Raw genomic sequence first — 15,929 nt, forward strand, 5'->3', positions numbered from 1 at the left:
ACATTTGGCAAAGTCTGGAGACATTTTTGGTTGGTCAGGGGTAGGGGATGCTACTGGTATCTAGAGGGTAGAAAGCCAAAGATGCTTCTAAACATCCTACAATGCATAGGACAGCCCCCACCACAGAATTATGTAGCCCAAAATGACAATATTGTGGTGGTTGAGAACCCCTGCTCTGATCTTACAAACTTTTGATAGTTCCCAGAAAGCACTGGGATATTTCAAGCCCATCTGCTTAGAATGCCTTTCCCCTCTGACATACCACAAGTCATCTTTCAAAATCAAAGTATCACCTTTTTCCATGGAGCCTTTTCAGTCCCAGGCCCAAGGCCCCTAATAGAAATGACAACTTGTTCTTTTGGGCTTTTGAGACTTGTTAGAGCCCCTGTAACATTTTAGCACACTTTTATTTATTTTAAACAGGTCTGTACTTCCCACTAGACTATAAGCACTGCTTAGGCAGGGATCTTGGCATTCCAGCTGGTATCTCTAGCCCTTCCTAGCCCAAGCATGGAAGGTACTTAACATGCACATGTGAGCAAGTGGGCAGATGGGGAGCCAGGAGCAGGGTCTCCTTGAGCAATATGGGGATCAGGATTGAGTCTTACTCATATCCATACAGGAGCTAGCCCAGAGCAGGGGCTCAGTTGTGTGTATTGAGGATGGGTAAAGTAAAGGAGACAGACAACGCATAAAACAACTTCAAGGTGAGCCAGGAAGTTCTCAGGCCTGAACAAAGGACAGACAAGACACTGTGGGATAAGAGCTGGTCTCTGAGACATCAGCAAAGATATCCTGAAAAGAGGTAGGATCTGTGCTGAGCCCCAATAGGTAGGATTTGTGAAGGGGGCTAGGAAGACAAATGCATTCACTAGTGAGGGAATGACCTGCTCGAAGTCCTAGAGGTAGAAGTGGTACACGCACATGCCTTGAAAGAAACAGTAGATTTGGCTAGTAAGTGGGCACACGGAATCTGAAAAAGCCAGAATGCTGACTGAGAAGGGCCTCATGTGGGCTGAGAATACTGAACTCCTCCTGTGGTAATTCTAAGATATTCTGGGCAGAAAGGGCACAGGATTAAAATGGTGCTTTAGGATGGCACCCTGGGACCAGGGTAGAGGACATCTGGAGGGAACCAGTAGAGGGGTGCGGTCCCAAGTAGGAGACCAACTACAGTGATCAGCTGAGATGAGAGGTGAGGGCTGACCTAGAGCAGTCCCAGTGGGAAGGCGAGGAAAGGAAAAACACTGAGGGGCTGGAGAGCATTTGGCAACTGATTGGTTGGGGAGGGGACCGAGGGAGGAGACTGACTCAGTGGTGCCTCTCTCTGAGGTAGGACACCAGAGAGGGAACAGGCTTGTTGGGAAGGTGCTGAGCTGGCAGTGGAAACATGCTGAGTTTAGGGTACTATTTAATCAAAATACATCTGAGGGGGATGAGGGAAAATGGCAGGACACGGCCTTGGAGACTACGAGTGTGCTCTGTAAGCTTGGGAGTAGGGAGTGGGCCTTTGCCTGTGTTAGGGACTCCTCTGCTGAGGCGCTGGGTGGCCCGGCAGGACCTGGGAACCAGCAGACACCTGTTGCAGAAGAGAGTCGTTGGAGGGCAGACAGGGCGGTGGGAAAGGAGCCTCTTTGCTCCTTCCCTCACCAGGCCAGATTCCTATGAATGGAAATACTGTACCTGCTTTTGCGAAGCAGCCCAGAAGGGGGCTCCCTATTATCATTTCACCCAGCTCAGTACTACAAACCATTCAGAACATTTTTTCGGATCTTTTTTTCCAGCAGTTTTATGAACAGCCCGTCCCCACTGGTGAAAGAGCCTCTCAGGTGTCACCAGGAACAGAGGTGCCATTGAGTCTGTGCCCCGATACCTCACTGCCCTCCCCACAGAAGTGGTCTGCAGTCCTTGTATAAAAATACAAAAGGTATAAAAGCTGCAGTGAAGAGCACAGCACAGTTGAAAACACACAGGGTACTGGGGCCGCTCTTAGACATCTGTTGTGCAGCTCTGCTTTGCTCCTGTCGGTGCCCGGGTTTGAGATGCCCGCCAGCCCCAGTCTGGGCTCCACAGGTGGCTGTGTGCCAGCTCCCCATGGAAGGAGATTCTCAGCCCCCTCCCCAACAAGTGCCTCTCTGGGCTCTTGGCCACGAAGTCAGTCATCTCCAGTCATCAGAGTCGGGAGTGGCCAGGCGGGAGTCGTTCAGCAGCTGGTCCTGGCTCAGCAAAGTCTGAAAGGACACAGCCCCAGGGGCAGTTTAACGGTTTTGGTCAAGGCTGCCCTGGGGCAGCTACATGGGAAGCAGAGCAGCACTGGTCTTTTGGTCCTTGTGTTACACCAGTGCCTGTAAGTTCATGGTGTCCCGAGGGCCCTAAGTTTTGGGTCAGAATAGACAACACTATTAAGAATAAATTGTTCATACATTAGGAGGAAAGTTGCCATTTCAAGGCCACTGAAGGCCTATCAAATGTGACAAGGGCAAGCAAGGTTAGGCAGATTCATTTCAGTGTGAGTCAAAAAAAAAAAAAAGATGAATAGAGGTGATCTCCTTTGGATTCAGGAAGCCTGTCCTTTCTTGCCCTTGGATACAACCATCTTAATGCACCTTGGTCACTCAACAAGCTAAGGACCGTGACGGGCCTCAACATGGATAGACTCAGGCTCAGGGATGGGAGTGTCCAGGGACTAAAGAGCCCGGAGACTTATGTGTCATCAAAAACCTGAATCCATGCTCTGTGGCTGGCATTTTACTGCCAACTCCAGTCTGCATGCAAGCCTTGCAAGGCAAGTATCAGTCTGCTTTACTGATAAGCCAAGGCTCCAACAGATGATGATTTGCCCAAGGTCCCAGAGCTAGTAAGAGACAGTGCAGGAACTTGAATCAAGTCTGTCTAACTTGAGAATGGCTCCTCTTCCCCTGAGACCAATCAGCTTCCCCATGATATGGTCTGTCCTCACTGGGTGCTTACGTGCCTGTGATATCTGCAGTCATATGATAGGGAGTGTCTTCTAGGCCAGAGATAAAGCCTGGGCTTTGGACTGACTAGGCAGGTGACCCAGAGCTGCTCAGCATCTTGGTTTCCCTGCCAGCCCCTAGACTGGGAAGAGGAGATGAGACCTCGCACACTTCAGTCTGTGACTCCTCCCAGGGCTCAGCTCCATTCCTCTGGTCTCCCTCTGTGGAGGCCCTGATGACACCAGCTCTCTAGTAGGGATGGAGACTGCCCCAGGCCTTGGGCACCACCACACCGAATTCAGTGGGCCTCCACAACCCATCCCACTGTGGAGCGAGGGTCAGAGACCTACCGTGAGGCGGTGAATGTCTTGGGAGAGAAGCCCTATCTGCGTCACAGTGCCTTCCGAAGGTGCCATCTGTAAAATGGGCAGCAGCCCAGTCAGCACACATGGGCTTGGCTCACGATTCACAGAGGTGACATGCAAGTCCTCTCCTGGCTTCTCCAGGGCATGCTTCCTGGGGGATGGGGCCAAGGAGCAGGCCAGGCCCAGAGGAGCAACAGAGGGGCAGAACACATGCTGTTTCTGTCCCTGGGGGTAGGCAGAGCTTCCACTGACAAACAGATCTGTGTCCCACATAGTCATGCACACATCTCCCAGAGCCCCACTCAAGTGCCAGCACTCAGGGACACAGGAACAGGGCAAGGTGGGGCCTTCAGAAGCAGCCCTTCTGCATATGTTCAGTGCTCCAGATATTTCCTGGTGCAGAGCCCAGCAAGGACAAAGGCCGTCAGAATGCTGAGTAGACTGACAGTTCCCAGGCACCAACAGGACCCAGACACTGATGCCCAGATATGGGTGAGCATCCTCAGGGAGCTGCTGATGGAGCTGCTTCACTACCCAGGAGCCTCCTTCCCCTCCTGTCCTCCTCAGTTAATGCTGGCTCGCCCCTCCTTACCTGCCTCTCCTTACCTAAACCTATGGAGACACTGTAGATTTGGTAGCATCCTCTGAGGTCATCACATGTAACCCCCTCATTTTACAGGTGGGAAAATTTGAGCCCCACAAAAGGAGCAGACCCTGTTTGAGGCTACATTGAGAATTAGTGGCAAAACAGTTCCATGCAGGGTTTGAAAACAGATGCATGCAGAGATTCTCTGGACAAAAGAAATAAGGGACAAAGTCTCCCCTGACTCTGCTTCTACAACGGCAAGGCCCAGGTGTCAGCCTTGCAGAGCACTTGCTGTCCAGTGATCCTGTGTATCCAGATTGAACACCAGCCAAGCCAGCCTGCTGCCCACATCTCTTGCTGGCTAGACTGCAGGGGAGGCTGCCTTGGTTAAGAAGAAAATCTTAGCACCACCACCTCCACTTGGGTCAGAAGCAGAGTGTCCAAAATGGGGTCATTAGGCCCTGCCCACGACACATTATAGCACCGCTCTTATTCTGCAGATGAGGCTCAGGGGCCCATTAGAGCCGAAAGCTGCCCTGAGGCAAATGAAACCCATAGGCAAGAACCTAGGCTGGCAAGGCATGCCCCTCCCTTAGTTCCTGGCCAGACAAGGTCCATCTGGAGGACCCATTATTGGTGAGTCTGCCTCTCAATCAGGAGGACAGACCAGCCCCCAGGTATCTGCAGGCCCAGATAGGTCAGTAACAGAAAAACTGGCAAAACACTTGAAAGAACACATCTTTCCCATAAGTCTGCCCTCCTTGTCTCCTCACCACCCTCCTCACAAAGTGACTCATGCTGCTGAAATGGAAACTGACTCTGGGGTCTTCATGACAGATGTGATCTACAGACGGGATGTACGTGAGGCACAAGAGAGGTGGGGCATGAAGCAGCAAGTCCTCAGCCCAGCTCTGAAGGATATGGGGGTCCCCTTGCTTCATCCCCCTTGTCCATGACACTTGGCAAATCCCAAGTGTGCACCTGGCCGAGGACCAGGCTCAGGGCCACCAGTTCTCAAGCTATACAAGGAGGACTCCATCTCTAGCTGTGCCCAGCTCTCATTCCCCAACAAGATTAAGGCCATCTATATAAATACTGTTTTTATTACCAGAAAGACAAGCACACCTCTGAATTTGGCACAACACAATTACACTGTCAGTATGGCAGAAATCTCTGCTGCTTGTCCCTTTGATCTCAATAAGACTCTGTGGCCTACAGGCTGAAAGGCACTTGAGATTTTCCCTTAGCTGAAGCACAGGGAAGACACCTAAGAGTCAAGCCTCTTGGGATTGTCCATGGTTTTTGGACCTGTGTCCAAATTAATGCATTACCACTGGTGTTGAAGATAGATATTAAGAATTACTAAAAATATAAAAGCATCTCATTTAGTGTTTTTCTTCCTGAGTCCACCTTTGGCAACAGTCCCCAAAGTCTGGCCCCTTAGCAAAGGTGCAACTCTGTAACCTGGCCACGCTAAGGATTCAAGAAGAGAATGGCCCAGGGGCCAATTGCTGGGATGTTGTCCGCGAGCCATGCACATGGGCAGGGGTGAGGTGCGGTTACATGGTGGCACACGTGGTGTTACTGTGAGCTCTTGGTGCACAGAGAGGGCAGGTGACAAGGGCATCAGCTCATCTGTCCCACCTGGTCCAGCCCATCCAGTTCAGGGGCATCCAGGGCGCTGAGGCCCCGGTAGCCACTGTAGATTCCGTGACTGTCCCCGGCACTGTCACTTGGCTCTGTTGGGCAAATGTAGTCCGTCGATTCATCAAACTTCTTTTTTCTTATGTTTCCAAAATGTGAAAATCCTAGTTTCCTTGGCTAAAACACAGGAAGTACAAGATTATGAGAAGGAGACTATCAAACCCGTGTGCAGTGATGACTGGCAATACACTGAAGAATGGGCCCACAAGGTAAGGAATAAGGCAATCTGCTTCTAGAAAAATTCAAAACAAAATAGAGCTCCCTGTAAGCAATTTCTACGCTGGGGACAGGCCAATAAATAAAATAATCTTGAACAAGAACAGCTCCTCCTGCAAGGCTCTGTCCTTGAAACTACACCCTGCTATCCCAAATGTGATTTTCTCCTTTACCAGGCAGACTAGGGGAAGCAGACTCTGCACCAGAGGCTGAGCACAGAGGATTCGTCTCACCACAATGCTGGCACCACACAGCAGGAGCACCTCTCCTCCCCTCGCAGCACCTAGTGCCCTTGGGAAGCCACACTGGACGGCCCCAGGCTGGCTCCCTTCGTGCCCCAGCTTCAGCCTGCACTGTTCCTACCACCATCTCCCCTGACATGCTTCCTGTCATGTTCCCTGGGGAAGGAGGTCTGTGCATGATTTGTAGCTGGACCTGAGGCAACAATATGCTCCTGGGGACAGCCAGCCTGGTCTCCAGAGATTCTGGCAGCAGGCCTGTAGCCCTGAGGCAGTCAGAGAAGAGCCCCCGAGGGAGGCCCGGCCTGTAAGCCTGCCAGCTGGAAAGGTCATGGCCTAAGGCCAGTGTGGCTCAAGCAGGTCTAATGGGCCCTATGAGCTCCAGAGAGCCCCAACAAGCAGTGCTGATACTGGGATGAACTCCAGACCCCTAGGTGGCTGCAGACTGACCACTTTCTTAGCATAAGACAAACAGGACTGGCCACTACCAGGAGCACACCCTGTGTTGGCAGGACAGCTTTGACCAAGACCCCATGGCATCGTGGCACACAGATGACCCAACTGAATGAAACTCAGACTCCGGGTTCATCTGCTTTGCTAAGTGAGTCGAGCAGCACTGGAGTCAAGGATGACCTCCTAGCCACCTGTGAATAGATGCAGTTTCTGAACTGATAGGCAGCTGTCATGCTTCCTGTGCATAGTTTCTGTGTAAAGAATCCTGCATTCTCTTCCTTGGACTCAAGACCTGTAGGGAACTTGCCTAACAAAGACTAACAGACAGTGGGACCCAAGTCCCACAGCAGGGACCGAGAGAGCCTCCTCATCCAAGCTGCATACAGTGGTTTGGCTCCAGGCACTGGGCCAGTTGCTGTACAATTGGAGGGCCAGAAGGCAGGCCTGTGGCCTGGCCCAGGAAGGGTCTGGCAACTCACCCGGACTTTGGCTGTGGTGGTCAGTGGTGTGTAAGCTGGTGAGGCCATTTTCTCTCGCTTCTCCTGTTCAGCCTCAGGACCAATCAAGGCACTGAACTTGGTGGTTAGATGGCGTCTGAGAAGTGTCTTTTGTGGTGGGATATTAAGAAGCATGGCCAGGGTGTCCCCAGTGAAACGTGGCTCCAAGATCTAAGAAAAAACACAGACAAAGCTACCCAGTGGCAACTATGAATGGCTCCAGGTAGGTGATTCTGAAAAATTGGCTCCATGTGCGTAGAGGTGCCTCCAGGGCAGAGACTAAAGTTCATCCACTTGTTCTGCGTCCCATTCCCCTCTCTTTAGCTGGTCCAGGGCCTGGCTCTGAGCTGACACCAGCACATTTGTTGACTGATCACCTCATTTCCACAGACCAGCAGAGAACTGTGACCTTGATAAGGCTGACTCCGAGTCTGCTCTTGGTGAGAGCCAAGCCACCACCCCCTATGCCCCCATTTCCATTCTGGCTCTGCCATTCAACAGATCTGAGTGGTGATGATCACATCATAACAAGCAGGAAGTTACATTTTGATGGCTGCTCCCTCACTTTAGCCACCATGTTCCTCTAGGAGCAGGTGGAGCTGCTCTGTTAAGGGTTGCTCCTCATGCAAGCCCATTGGCCTGGAATCCTTCTGGATCAATTGCCATAGAAGTCCTTCCAGAAGCCATATTGTTTTCAGGAAGTATATTAGTTCTCAATCATAGATTATCAAAATACTTTCTTTGAGGCTTCAATTTATGGAAGGGTTTCAGATGAACTATCAATATTTTTTATTAGGATTTATGTCTGGACCTTAAGAAATCAGTCTCCAAATACCCCAGTTTGCACCAGGTGGGCTAGTCCAAAGCACCACTCACTATGAGACCTCCGTGGACACCACTCCCGCGAAGGTTGGGCGCGTATTCTGCCAGGTCCACAGATCGCAACCACTCCATCACTCTGTGGTTGGACCATTGCACAACTTCTGAAGGAGAAAGGTTACTCTGTGAGAGGAAGAAGGAGAGGGAAGAAATCAGGCCTAAGAGGTTCTCACATGGTCCTCTGGAGTCAGCCACTGTCAGTAAACCTGCCCCATGAGGGTGGCTCAGGCAGTGCAGGCCCCAGATGCCTCAGCAGAAAAGAAGAGATCCTGGGCCCACGTACCCAATGACCCAGGCTGGCTGGGACCATCTGCCATGAGAGCTTTTCCAGTTTCCAAGGACTAGAGATCAGGTGGAATCTTCCATCCTGATTCCAGAATCCTGTCCCTCCCTAATTCTCAGATAAACTTTAGGATTAACAAATGGAGACATACAATCATTCATTCATTGATTCAACAGAACTTTAAAGATGACTTTCAACTAAGAGCCAAGTGTTTTAGAGACATAAGATCTCCTGGTGCTTATATCTAAGTGCCCTGAAGTGGCATCTTGGTCCTCAAAATGCCCAGTACTGTGCCTGCCATGGAAAAGGCATTCAAAACATATTTTGTGAATAGGGAGAAAATGGGAGATGGAGGGCAAAGGTGGGAGTTTTGAATCCCTCAGGAAGCTGAATTAATCTTGTAGCAGGGTTAGGCTTAGTTTTCAAGAACAGAGGAGATGGAATGTGAATGAAAACACTTTGGCTTCAAGGCCCATAAAGAATTCCAAGGTGTGTGGCACATCATCAGAGAACCTACCAGGATTTTGGTTGCTGTGTTAACCTACAGTATTTCTTCTCTACCAAAAACCTGCTCATGGATCTTCAGTGTAACTGGGACTAGAGGTTGGTTAATTTTGTATTTATAAATAGGCAAATCTTTTCTGAAATGTCTGGTTTCTTACGGCCTCTTCTCTCCTTCCCCTCTGGCTCTTCTCCTCTCCTCTGTTCACTCTGACACATCTTTCTACTTTGGCTTTCCCCTCCCTCTTCTTTGCACCATCTCCTCATCTCCTTCAATCATTATGATGGCTTTGAAAGACTTGCTGCCACTGTCCTCTGGCCCATAGCATGCGTACCCCTAAGAAGAGTGGGTGCTTGGAGGTCTAGTGTCTGTCCTGGGACAGACAGTACAAGTTTAACAGGTGTTTTAGGCACCATAAGGCAGTAGTAAAGGAAAGAATCCCAAGCACCATGACCCAAAATGCAGCCATTTCTGTGATGGTGCCATTCTTGTTTTCTCACATATGATGTTCTGGGTGCCCTGGTTCAGGGCTACCTGGCTAGGCACTGTCCTGTCCTCACCTCATCAGCCGGCCGCCGGTGCAGGCAGTGTGGGTTGAACTTGTTGACATGTAGCACATGAATGGCACATTTGATGCTGAGATGATGTAGTTGGCTGGTGACTTTTAAGAAGAGTAGATCATTCTGGAAGAGGAAACTCTAGGTTGATGAACCAGAGTTAAAAGAGTGACAAAGGACCTCTGAGGTCCCTTCCCACACCAAACAAAGACAAGTCTGCCATATCCCAGGAAGGTGCACTTGGACAGACCAACAGCTTCTTTAATGACCTTATGAATTTGAGAGGAAGTAGTTTAAAATGACCACCATGGGTACTCCCTGAGCTGAGTGCTCACAAGGACAACTGAAATATTTAAAGGAAAAATCCTCACCACAGTTAGGTATTGCAGCATTCGTCCATCAACTCTGGATTCATGAAATTGGTCTTTGTATTGGGGTAAGCCAATATCATCAAGCCACCCTATAGCAACAGGGAAAATAGGTGTGTCAGGATTCAAGAGAATGGAAGAATGTAGAGGAAAAAAAAAAAAAACAAAAAAACAGGAAAGCACATTATCATCTCAAGGTCCCAGTTTTATTCCTCCAAAAGGTTTAGTAATCCATCTGTCTTTCACAGAGAGACAGCTGTCTTTGAGGGACACATTCAACAGGGAAACTCTTTCTGCTTTACAGGAGTTGCCAGAAAAATCCTTGAAACGTATGTGCCCGTACTTACGTGTCACCCAAATGTGGTCTAGCAGGGCAGACTTCTCCTCTTGCTTGGTGTTGATGGCTTTCACTGCTAAAACCAGCTTCTTCCTGTGTAGAGGGTGCTTAATTCCCAGCTCCTGAAATTGACAGTTGGAAGACCAGATGTGAAATTTTGGCAGGCAGTTTATACCTCAGAAAATGCCAAGTCTGGGTGGAGATACTCTGAGAATGACAAAAAAGGGGGAATCTGCCTCCTCTATCCTTCTTCACTACATCTTCCAGTATGCGTTCGGGGGGGGGGGGGGGGCGGGGGGAGCAGGGGAGAGGGGCTACCTCCCATGCATTGGTTTGGGAAGACAAGAAGGCCACCATACCCAGAACTCAGTGCTTACCTTTTCCATATCCTGAGGGGTAGCTGTCAGTAATGTGTGGCCAGAGGCCACCCACTGCCTGGCAAAGATCACGTACTGACCCAGGCCGAAGTCCTCTAGCCATACACACACACGCTCGGTGCTCCACTGGGCAAAGGGGGCATTGGAGTCACTGGGGAGCAGCAAAACACCACACACCTGTTAGCATGAGAGCCTGACATTCCATCTGAACATAATACAGCCTCATTAAATGAAATATTTATTTAACCCTGGTTGTGGAAATTATTTCATTGCAACACATTCATTTGGGGTAGACACTAGAGCTTCCTGTGATAGGACATGGCCTGAATTTCAAATCTCCAGCCACCTAGAGCATAGACAGCCTATAAGACCCTCATGAGGCCACGTTTACATGTGCCACAGGTCCACATACAACGTACAGGTGCCACAAGCCCAGAGGCAAGGCCTGTTAGGGCGAGATTCATACCTGAATCATGTTTTCAGCAAGGTTCAATACCGCTCTTAGGAAAATGCTTAAGGAACTAAGGAAATTCACATTAAAATCAATAAAAAGACAAGAATTAATAATACTGGTGTGAGAGTTGTAGTCAATAGAAGATGATACAAAATAACTATACTAAGTATAGTTATTAGAAAAGTAGAAATAAAAGAAAGTTTCAGATGATATGATTGCCTACCTAGAAAAACTCAAGACAGCTCAGTAAGATAGCTTGTATGCGCAAGTGTGTGTATACACACATATGATATAACATGTATAATACACAAAAATCAATTTCCTATATGCCATTAAAACACAGCTATTAAAACCAGTGAAAATTCCCATTCATGATAACCAAAAATATAAAATGTCAAGGAGTTGTCTTAACAAGGCATGTGTGGGTCCCGTGTGACAGTGTGTGGGGATGGGATGGGGGCAGTGGAGGGGAAGCAGTAACTACAACACTTTACTGAACAACATAAAAACAAACAAACAAACAAACAAACAAAAATGAACAAATGAAGAGCTAGGTCATGTTCCCAGACAGGCTGACTGAGTATTATAAAGCCATCAATTCTTAAAGGTATCAATTTCTCATTTAAAGTGTGAATGTAATGGCACACTAGAAATCCCCCCCCCCCCCCAGAGGACAGGGGGCTTGACAGAGCAATTTAAATTCGTTTTCAAAACTAAGTGGGGATTTATGAAATATAGAAACCTAGAGAGAAAAATCCACCCAGGAAAGTACCCCCAACATGCTAGATAAAACAATTTTTGAAAGCATGGTCTGAACTGTTCAAGTGAAGGAATTCCTCAGAAAGCCAGAAATGACAAGAAAGCACAAAGGTAGAAAACATGCTGGAGATGATGTGGCCATGGGGTGAGTGCTGATGACCCGTGGCCTGGAGCCTAAGATTTAATGGACCGTGAATGGGTGCAGGTGCAGATCAAGATATTGTGAGACCAGAAGTGGATAAAACTTGGGGGCCCTCTTTAAGAGAAACACAAGTTTTGAATATGGAATTAGGTACAAAGTGGATCATTATTTATGAGAAATGTAAGTACCCAAAAATTATAAATTAGAAAAACTAAAAATCATCAGAAAATTAATCTTGTTTTATTAATTCACCCCTGGATATACCTCTGTAATACTTTTTTTTACCCTCCGATTTTGGCTTCATCTTTTGATTTTTTCCTCACTTTTCAACAATTTTATACTATTTTCTTTGAGAACAGAATGATGATTCAGTCTTTTAGCATGGCTGATCAAAGCTTATTTTTTATTATAGGTAAGTTGCAATTTCACAATTTATAATTGGTATTTCCAAGTGCATTTTTAGAACTGTTGTCAAACTCAGGAAAACTTCTATCAATTTTCTATTATATGTGAAATGTAAAATTTCAGAGCTTGCAGGTTTTCTAGTGCTGAGGCTAATCTTGAATATTCTTTGAATTGACAACGTCCATTAACTGGTGAATTGTTTGTTTTGTGAATCATCTCCATCCTCCTAAGCCTCCTGTTGTTTCCACAGTATGAGAAGCAGCTTCTGTACCTCTCCAGGTTCTCGCAGTGCTAGGCTCCCCTGTACCCTCAGCCAGCACCATGTCTGAACATGCTATTAAATAACATCGAGGTGACAGAGAAGTTACCCTTCACACACAGCAAAACCACTTGTTTTATTGATACGTGCCAAAACATCTTTCTAAATTGCAGATAAAATGATGTAACTTGAGGCTTCTCAAATACACTATGGTAAGGGAAGAACACGGGCATGTTTATAATTGTATTCACCTCATTAGTAAGTATATTCCTGACAGGAGAAAACTTCAATTTTGACTAAGAATCCATGGAAATCAAATCTCCTGCTTGTGATTTTGCACATCTGATTGGGAAGAATTTTCCACAGACTAGTTTTTGGTTTTGTATACTTCAAATGTTGTTTTTAACCCCTATTTTACAAATGAGGATATGGAGGCAGAGAAATATATAACTTGGCTTAGGTCTAACAGCTAGAAAGTGGCTGAGCAGAAATCCAACCCAGGTCTGTAACTGTAGAATCTATGCTCCATTTGAATGGCTGTCCCAGAGCCTCTCAACCCAGCGTGCAAAGGCACTACTGAGAATGGGATGTGGCCTTCAGGGTGTCCAAAGAGCCCCACTCCCAACCTCAGCCACCTCTGGCTGTAGGGGACTTCTTTACACTTATGTCCGTGTACTTATAAACATGAGCGATTTCTATGAGCGCCATATGGAAAGGTTGAGAAACACTGCACTATGTGTTCCTACCTCCCCACCCCACCCCCAACTCCACTCTGGGCTGGGATTTCACACAGCCCTTTGGAGACGGACTGATGGAGGCTTACCTTTTCTGACCCTTGGAGTCTCTGGTTCTGGAGAGTCTTGGCCCTGCAGTTGCCCGGAGACCACCTCGTCGGAACTCTGCCATCCCTGGTACATCAGTGTTGAAATTTCCTGACTGAGTTCTTCGGATTCTGTGTGGAGGGTAATCCATGGGGACTGTCGGGGGTCAGTCTGGAATTGTGGGGTCAGTGCAGGCCCTCCTTTGCAGGGCCACACAGGCCAGACCCCAGCTCCAGGCAGCACTGCCTCCCCATGCCTCCCTTCAGGTCAAGGATCACACCTGTGGCAGCTACTTGACCAGACCCAAGCCTCAATCCCATCCTGCCTCTGCAATTTGGACCACTCCCCATGGGGGTCAAGAAGGCTGATGCCTTGTAAGAGGTCCAAGTTTCTGCCTCAATTCACAGACAGGGTCGACTGAGCCAGTCAGTACTCAGCTTTCTATATTGAAATATTTCTTCTTAACCAGACACAGGCTGAACCCCTAGGAAGGAAGGATCCAGTTTCATTCATGCATCTCCCAAAGCACATATAGTGTGAGCAGCAGAGCATGTGCTCAGTGTGCAGGACGGATGGATGCCTAAAATGAATGACATGCAAGGCAGCTGGGTAAATTTAACAGGCAACTTCCATAGTTCCAGTTCTCTGGAATCTAAAAAAACAACTCAAATTCCTCTCTCTATACATGATTGCTCTGTTTTTATTGCTGTTCCAATGTCTGATGAACCAGGAGCTAATGGAGACTCTTTGCCCAATCAAGAAGAATGTTGATTAATTCCAAGCAATATAATTATGATCATCACAACCAACTTACTTTCCCCAGAATTTCTTGATGCCTTTGGGGCTCCGTTTACCCTCTGGCATCAGAGGAGACTGGGGACCTGACTCAGCTCCCGATGACGTGGATGAGAGGTCATTGGCCATGGCAGTGTCATCCCAGCTACTTTCTGTTTCTCCTAGGGTTGAAAGAATGAAATGATGGATGAATGAGCAGAAGGGACATGATCTTTGTAAACCATCTCCCTCAAGCCTGGGGCTTCTCTCAGTAGGAGTAGGGAAGAATTCACCCAGCTTTGTCTTCAGGGCAACTCTGTACCAAGATCTCAGAGATCAGCAGGGACTTAAGCAACTCTCTCTCCCAGAGGAGTGAGTGTAATGTTTCACAGCTGGATGAGCTAACGGTCTTTAGATTCTAAGGGTTTGGGGTCCATGTACTTGCGGATTACTCCAACAAGAAGCTTGTTCTCTTTTCCCCAAGGAAAATGAAGGGATGCAGGCAGAAGGGGGAATGTGGCTGAATGTTTGGGGGTCAGTGTTAGGGTAGGAAACAAGGGCATTCTCAATTTTCCCCTCACCTGGAACAGGTACAGTACCTAATACGGGGGCACTGACACTCCGGCCACGATCTCCAGCCAACCAAGAAGCAGAGAAGCCACATGAAGAAGCAAGAGAGGCCAAAGTCCAGCCCAACAGAGTTATGGGGAAGCAAAGAAATAAACAAAAGAGTGTCATCGAGCCAGAGAGAAAAACTCAAACAGAAAGAAAAATAATCCCAAGAGGAGAATGGGGTGAACGGTAACTGAACTCAACCCATGGAGTTATTAGCACAGTGAGAGGAGGTCTCATGTAATGGGTCCAAATGCCCCTGGTGCCACTTCCTGCCAGGCTGATGTAACTGCACACAGGGAGAGGGAGGGAGAGCAGCAAGGGCTGCCGACACCGGGCCATACGGCTCTCATGCAGGTGCCAGGGCTCATTCCGCATGGACCAGAATGATCCAAAGCTGCTGCTGTGAGTCCACAGTCTGAGTGTCACCAGGACATGCTCATATAAGGGCTTATCTGGAGGCTCCTGCAGCCAAGGACAGAACTGGCTTTCATGATGCCAGCACAAGGGCTGGCTCAGGGAACAGCCAGGGCTGAGGAGCCAGGGGTGGGGAAAGTTCTGCCTGGACAAGAATGTTCCCTCCTGGGCCCAATGAATCTGCTACTGCTGCTGTTGGGGAAAGATGGCCCACTATGGACAAAAGGCATCAATGCCCTCCATGATTTCAAGTCCTAACCATCCAAAGGATACCTGAGGACTGATACCCTTGCCTGTTGGCCACTGGCTCTATTTCCCTAAGAAGAATCCCTGATCTCACTTGGAAGAACACATAATATCACCACACTGGTAATAGCGAGGCTACAGCGAAAAGGGCAGGGACAGGAAAGAGATCAGGATGACGGAATAAGGAGAGTGAGGGGCAGGAAAGGTGGGAGGAGGTGTCTAAGGGGAGGGGGAGGAAGGCTAGGGAAGAGGACAAGAAGGTTGGAGAAAGGAAGAATATAAGGAAAGGAAAAAATGGGTATGGGGTAATTGCAGCTAGAAATAAATAACGGTGAGAATATCCTCTGGCTTTCTAGGGGCTCTGAAGTGTTTACCTAAGGAAACAGCTTGCCCAGATAGCTGCTGCCTTAGAAGTGGGACCACTGTAAGGTACGATCTGTCCCAGCTGCCCACCCCACCATTCTCCAATTGTGGGCTGTGTAAGTGCAAGGAAACTGGAAGTGCCAAGGACACTGCTCCTGAGGCCGCCAGCCCAGGGTCTGGACACTCACTCAGCCTCAGCAGGCTGCTCCCCGTGGCATCAGGCTGGGAGGCAGTGGGAGTAGATCTGGCAGCCTCTCCATTGGGTGTGACTCCTGAAAGCTTCCCAGGTAATGTGGGATATTTGTGCTCTACCAGGAAAGGGCTGTCCTATTGGAAGGAGAAAGAGATGCGGGGTTA

The 15,929-nt window shown here is 48.4% G+C and overlaps 1 protein-coding gene across 4 annotated transcripts in view; it reads right to left on the reverse strand.

Moving 5' to 3' along the window:
* Positions 1–80: 80 nt before the first annotated feature.
* Positions 81–15,929, reverse strand: part of PPFIBP2 (PPFIA binding protein 2) — a 162,119-nt gene continuing 146,270 nt past the window's right edge. Inside the window, exons 15-27 of one of the 4 annotated variants that reach the window (XM_037840137.1) lie at positions 15,761–15,899; positions 14,534–14,566; positions 13,975–14,116; positions 13,163–13,291; positions 10,321–10,471; positions 9,954–10,065; positions 9,610–9,698; positions 9,242–9,364; positions 7,894–8,019; positions 7,000–7,188; positions 5,553–5,729; positions 3,308–3,373; positions 96–2,231 (exon numbers count right to left, since the gene is read on the reverse strand). In XM_037840137.1, the coding sequence (XP_037696065.1) occupies positions 2,160–2,231; positions 3,308–3,373; positions 5,553–5,729; positions 7,000–7,188; positions 7,894–8,019; positions 9,242–9,364; positions 9,610–9,698; positions 9,954–10,065; positions 10,321–10,471; positions 13,163–13,291; positions 13,975–14,116; positions 14,534–14,566; positions 15,761–15,899 (1,548 nt within the window). In that variant the 3' untranslated portion in view covers positions 96–2,159. Of the gene's footprint in view, positions 2,232–3,307; positions 3,374–5,552; positions 5,730–6,999; positions 7,189–7,893; positions 8,020–9,241; positions 9,380–9,609; positions 9,699–9,953; positions 10,066–10,320; positions 10,472–13,162; positions 13,292–13,974; positions 14,117–14,533; positions 14,567–15,760; positions 15,900–15,929 lie in introns of all 4 variants that reach the window. The other 3 variants (XM_037840140.1, XM_037840138.1, XM_037840139.1) reach the window with 3 other exon arrangements.

Source organism: Choloepus didactylus, chromosome 6 (genome assembly GCF_015220235.1).
Source record: "Choloepus didactylus isolate mChoDid1 chromosome 6, mChoDid1.pri, whole genome shotgun sequence".
Taxonomy (NCBI): domain Eukaryota; kingdom Metazoa; phylum Chordata; class Mammalia; order Pilosa; family Megalonychidae; genus Choloepus; species Choloepus didactylus.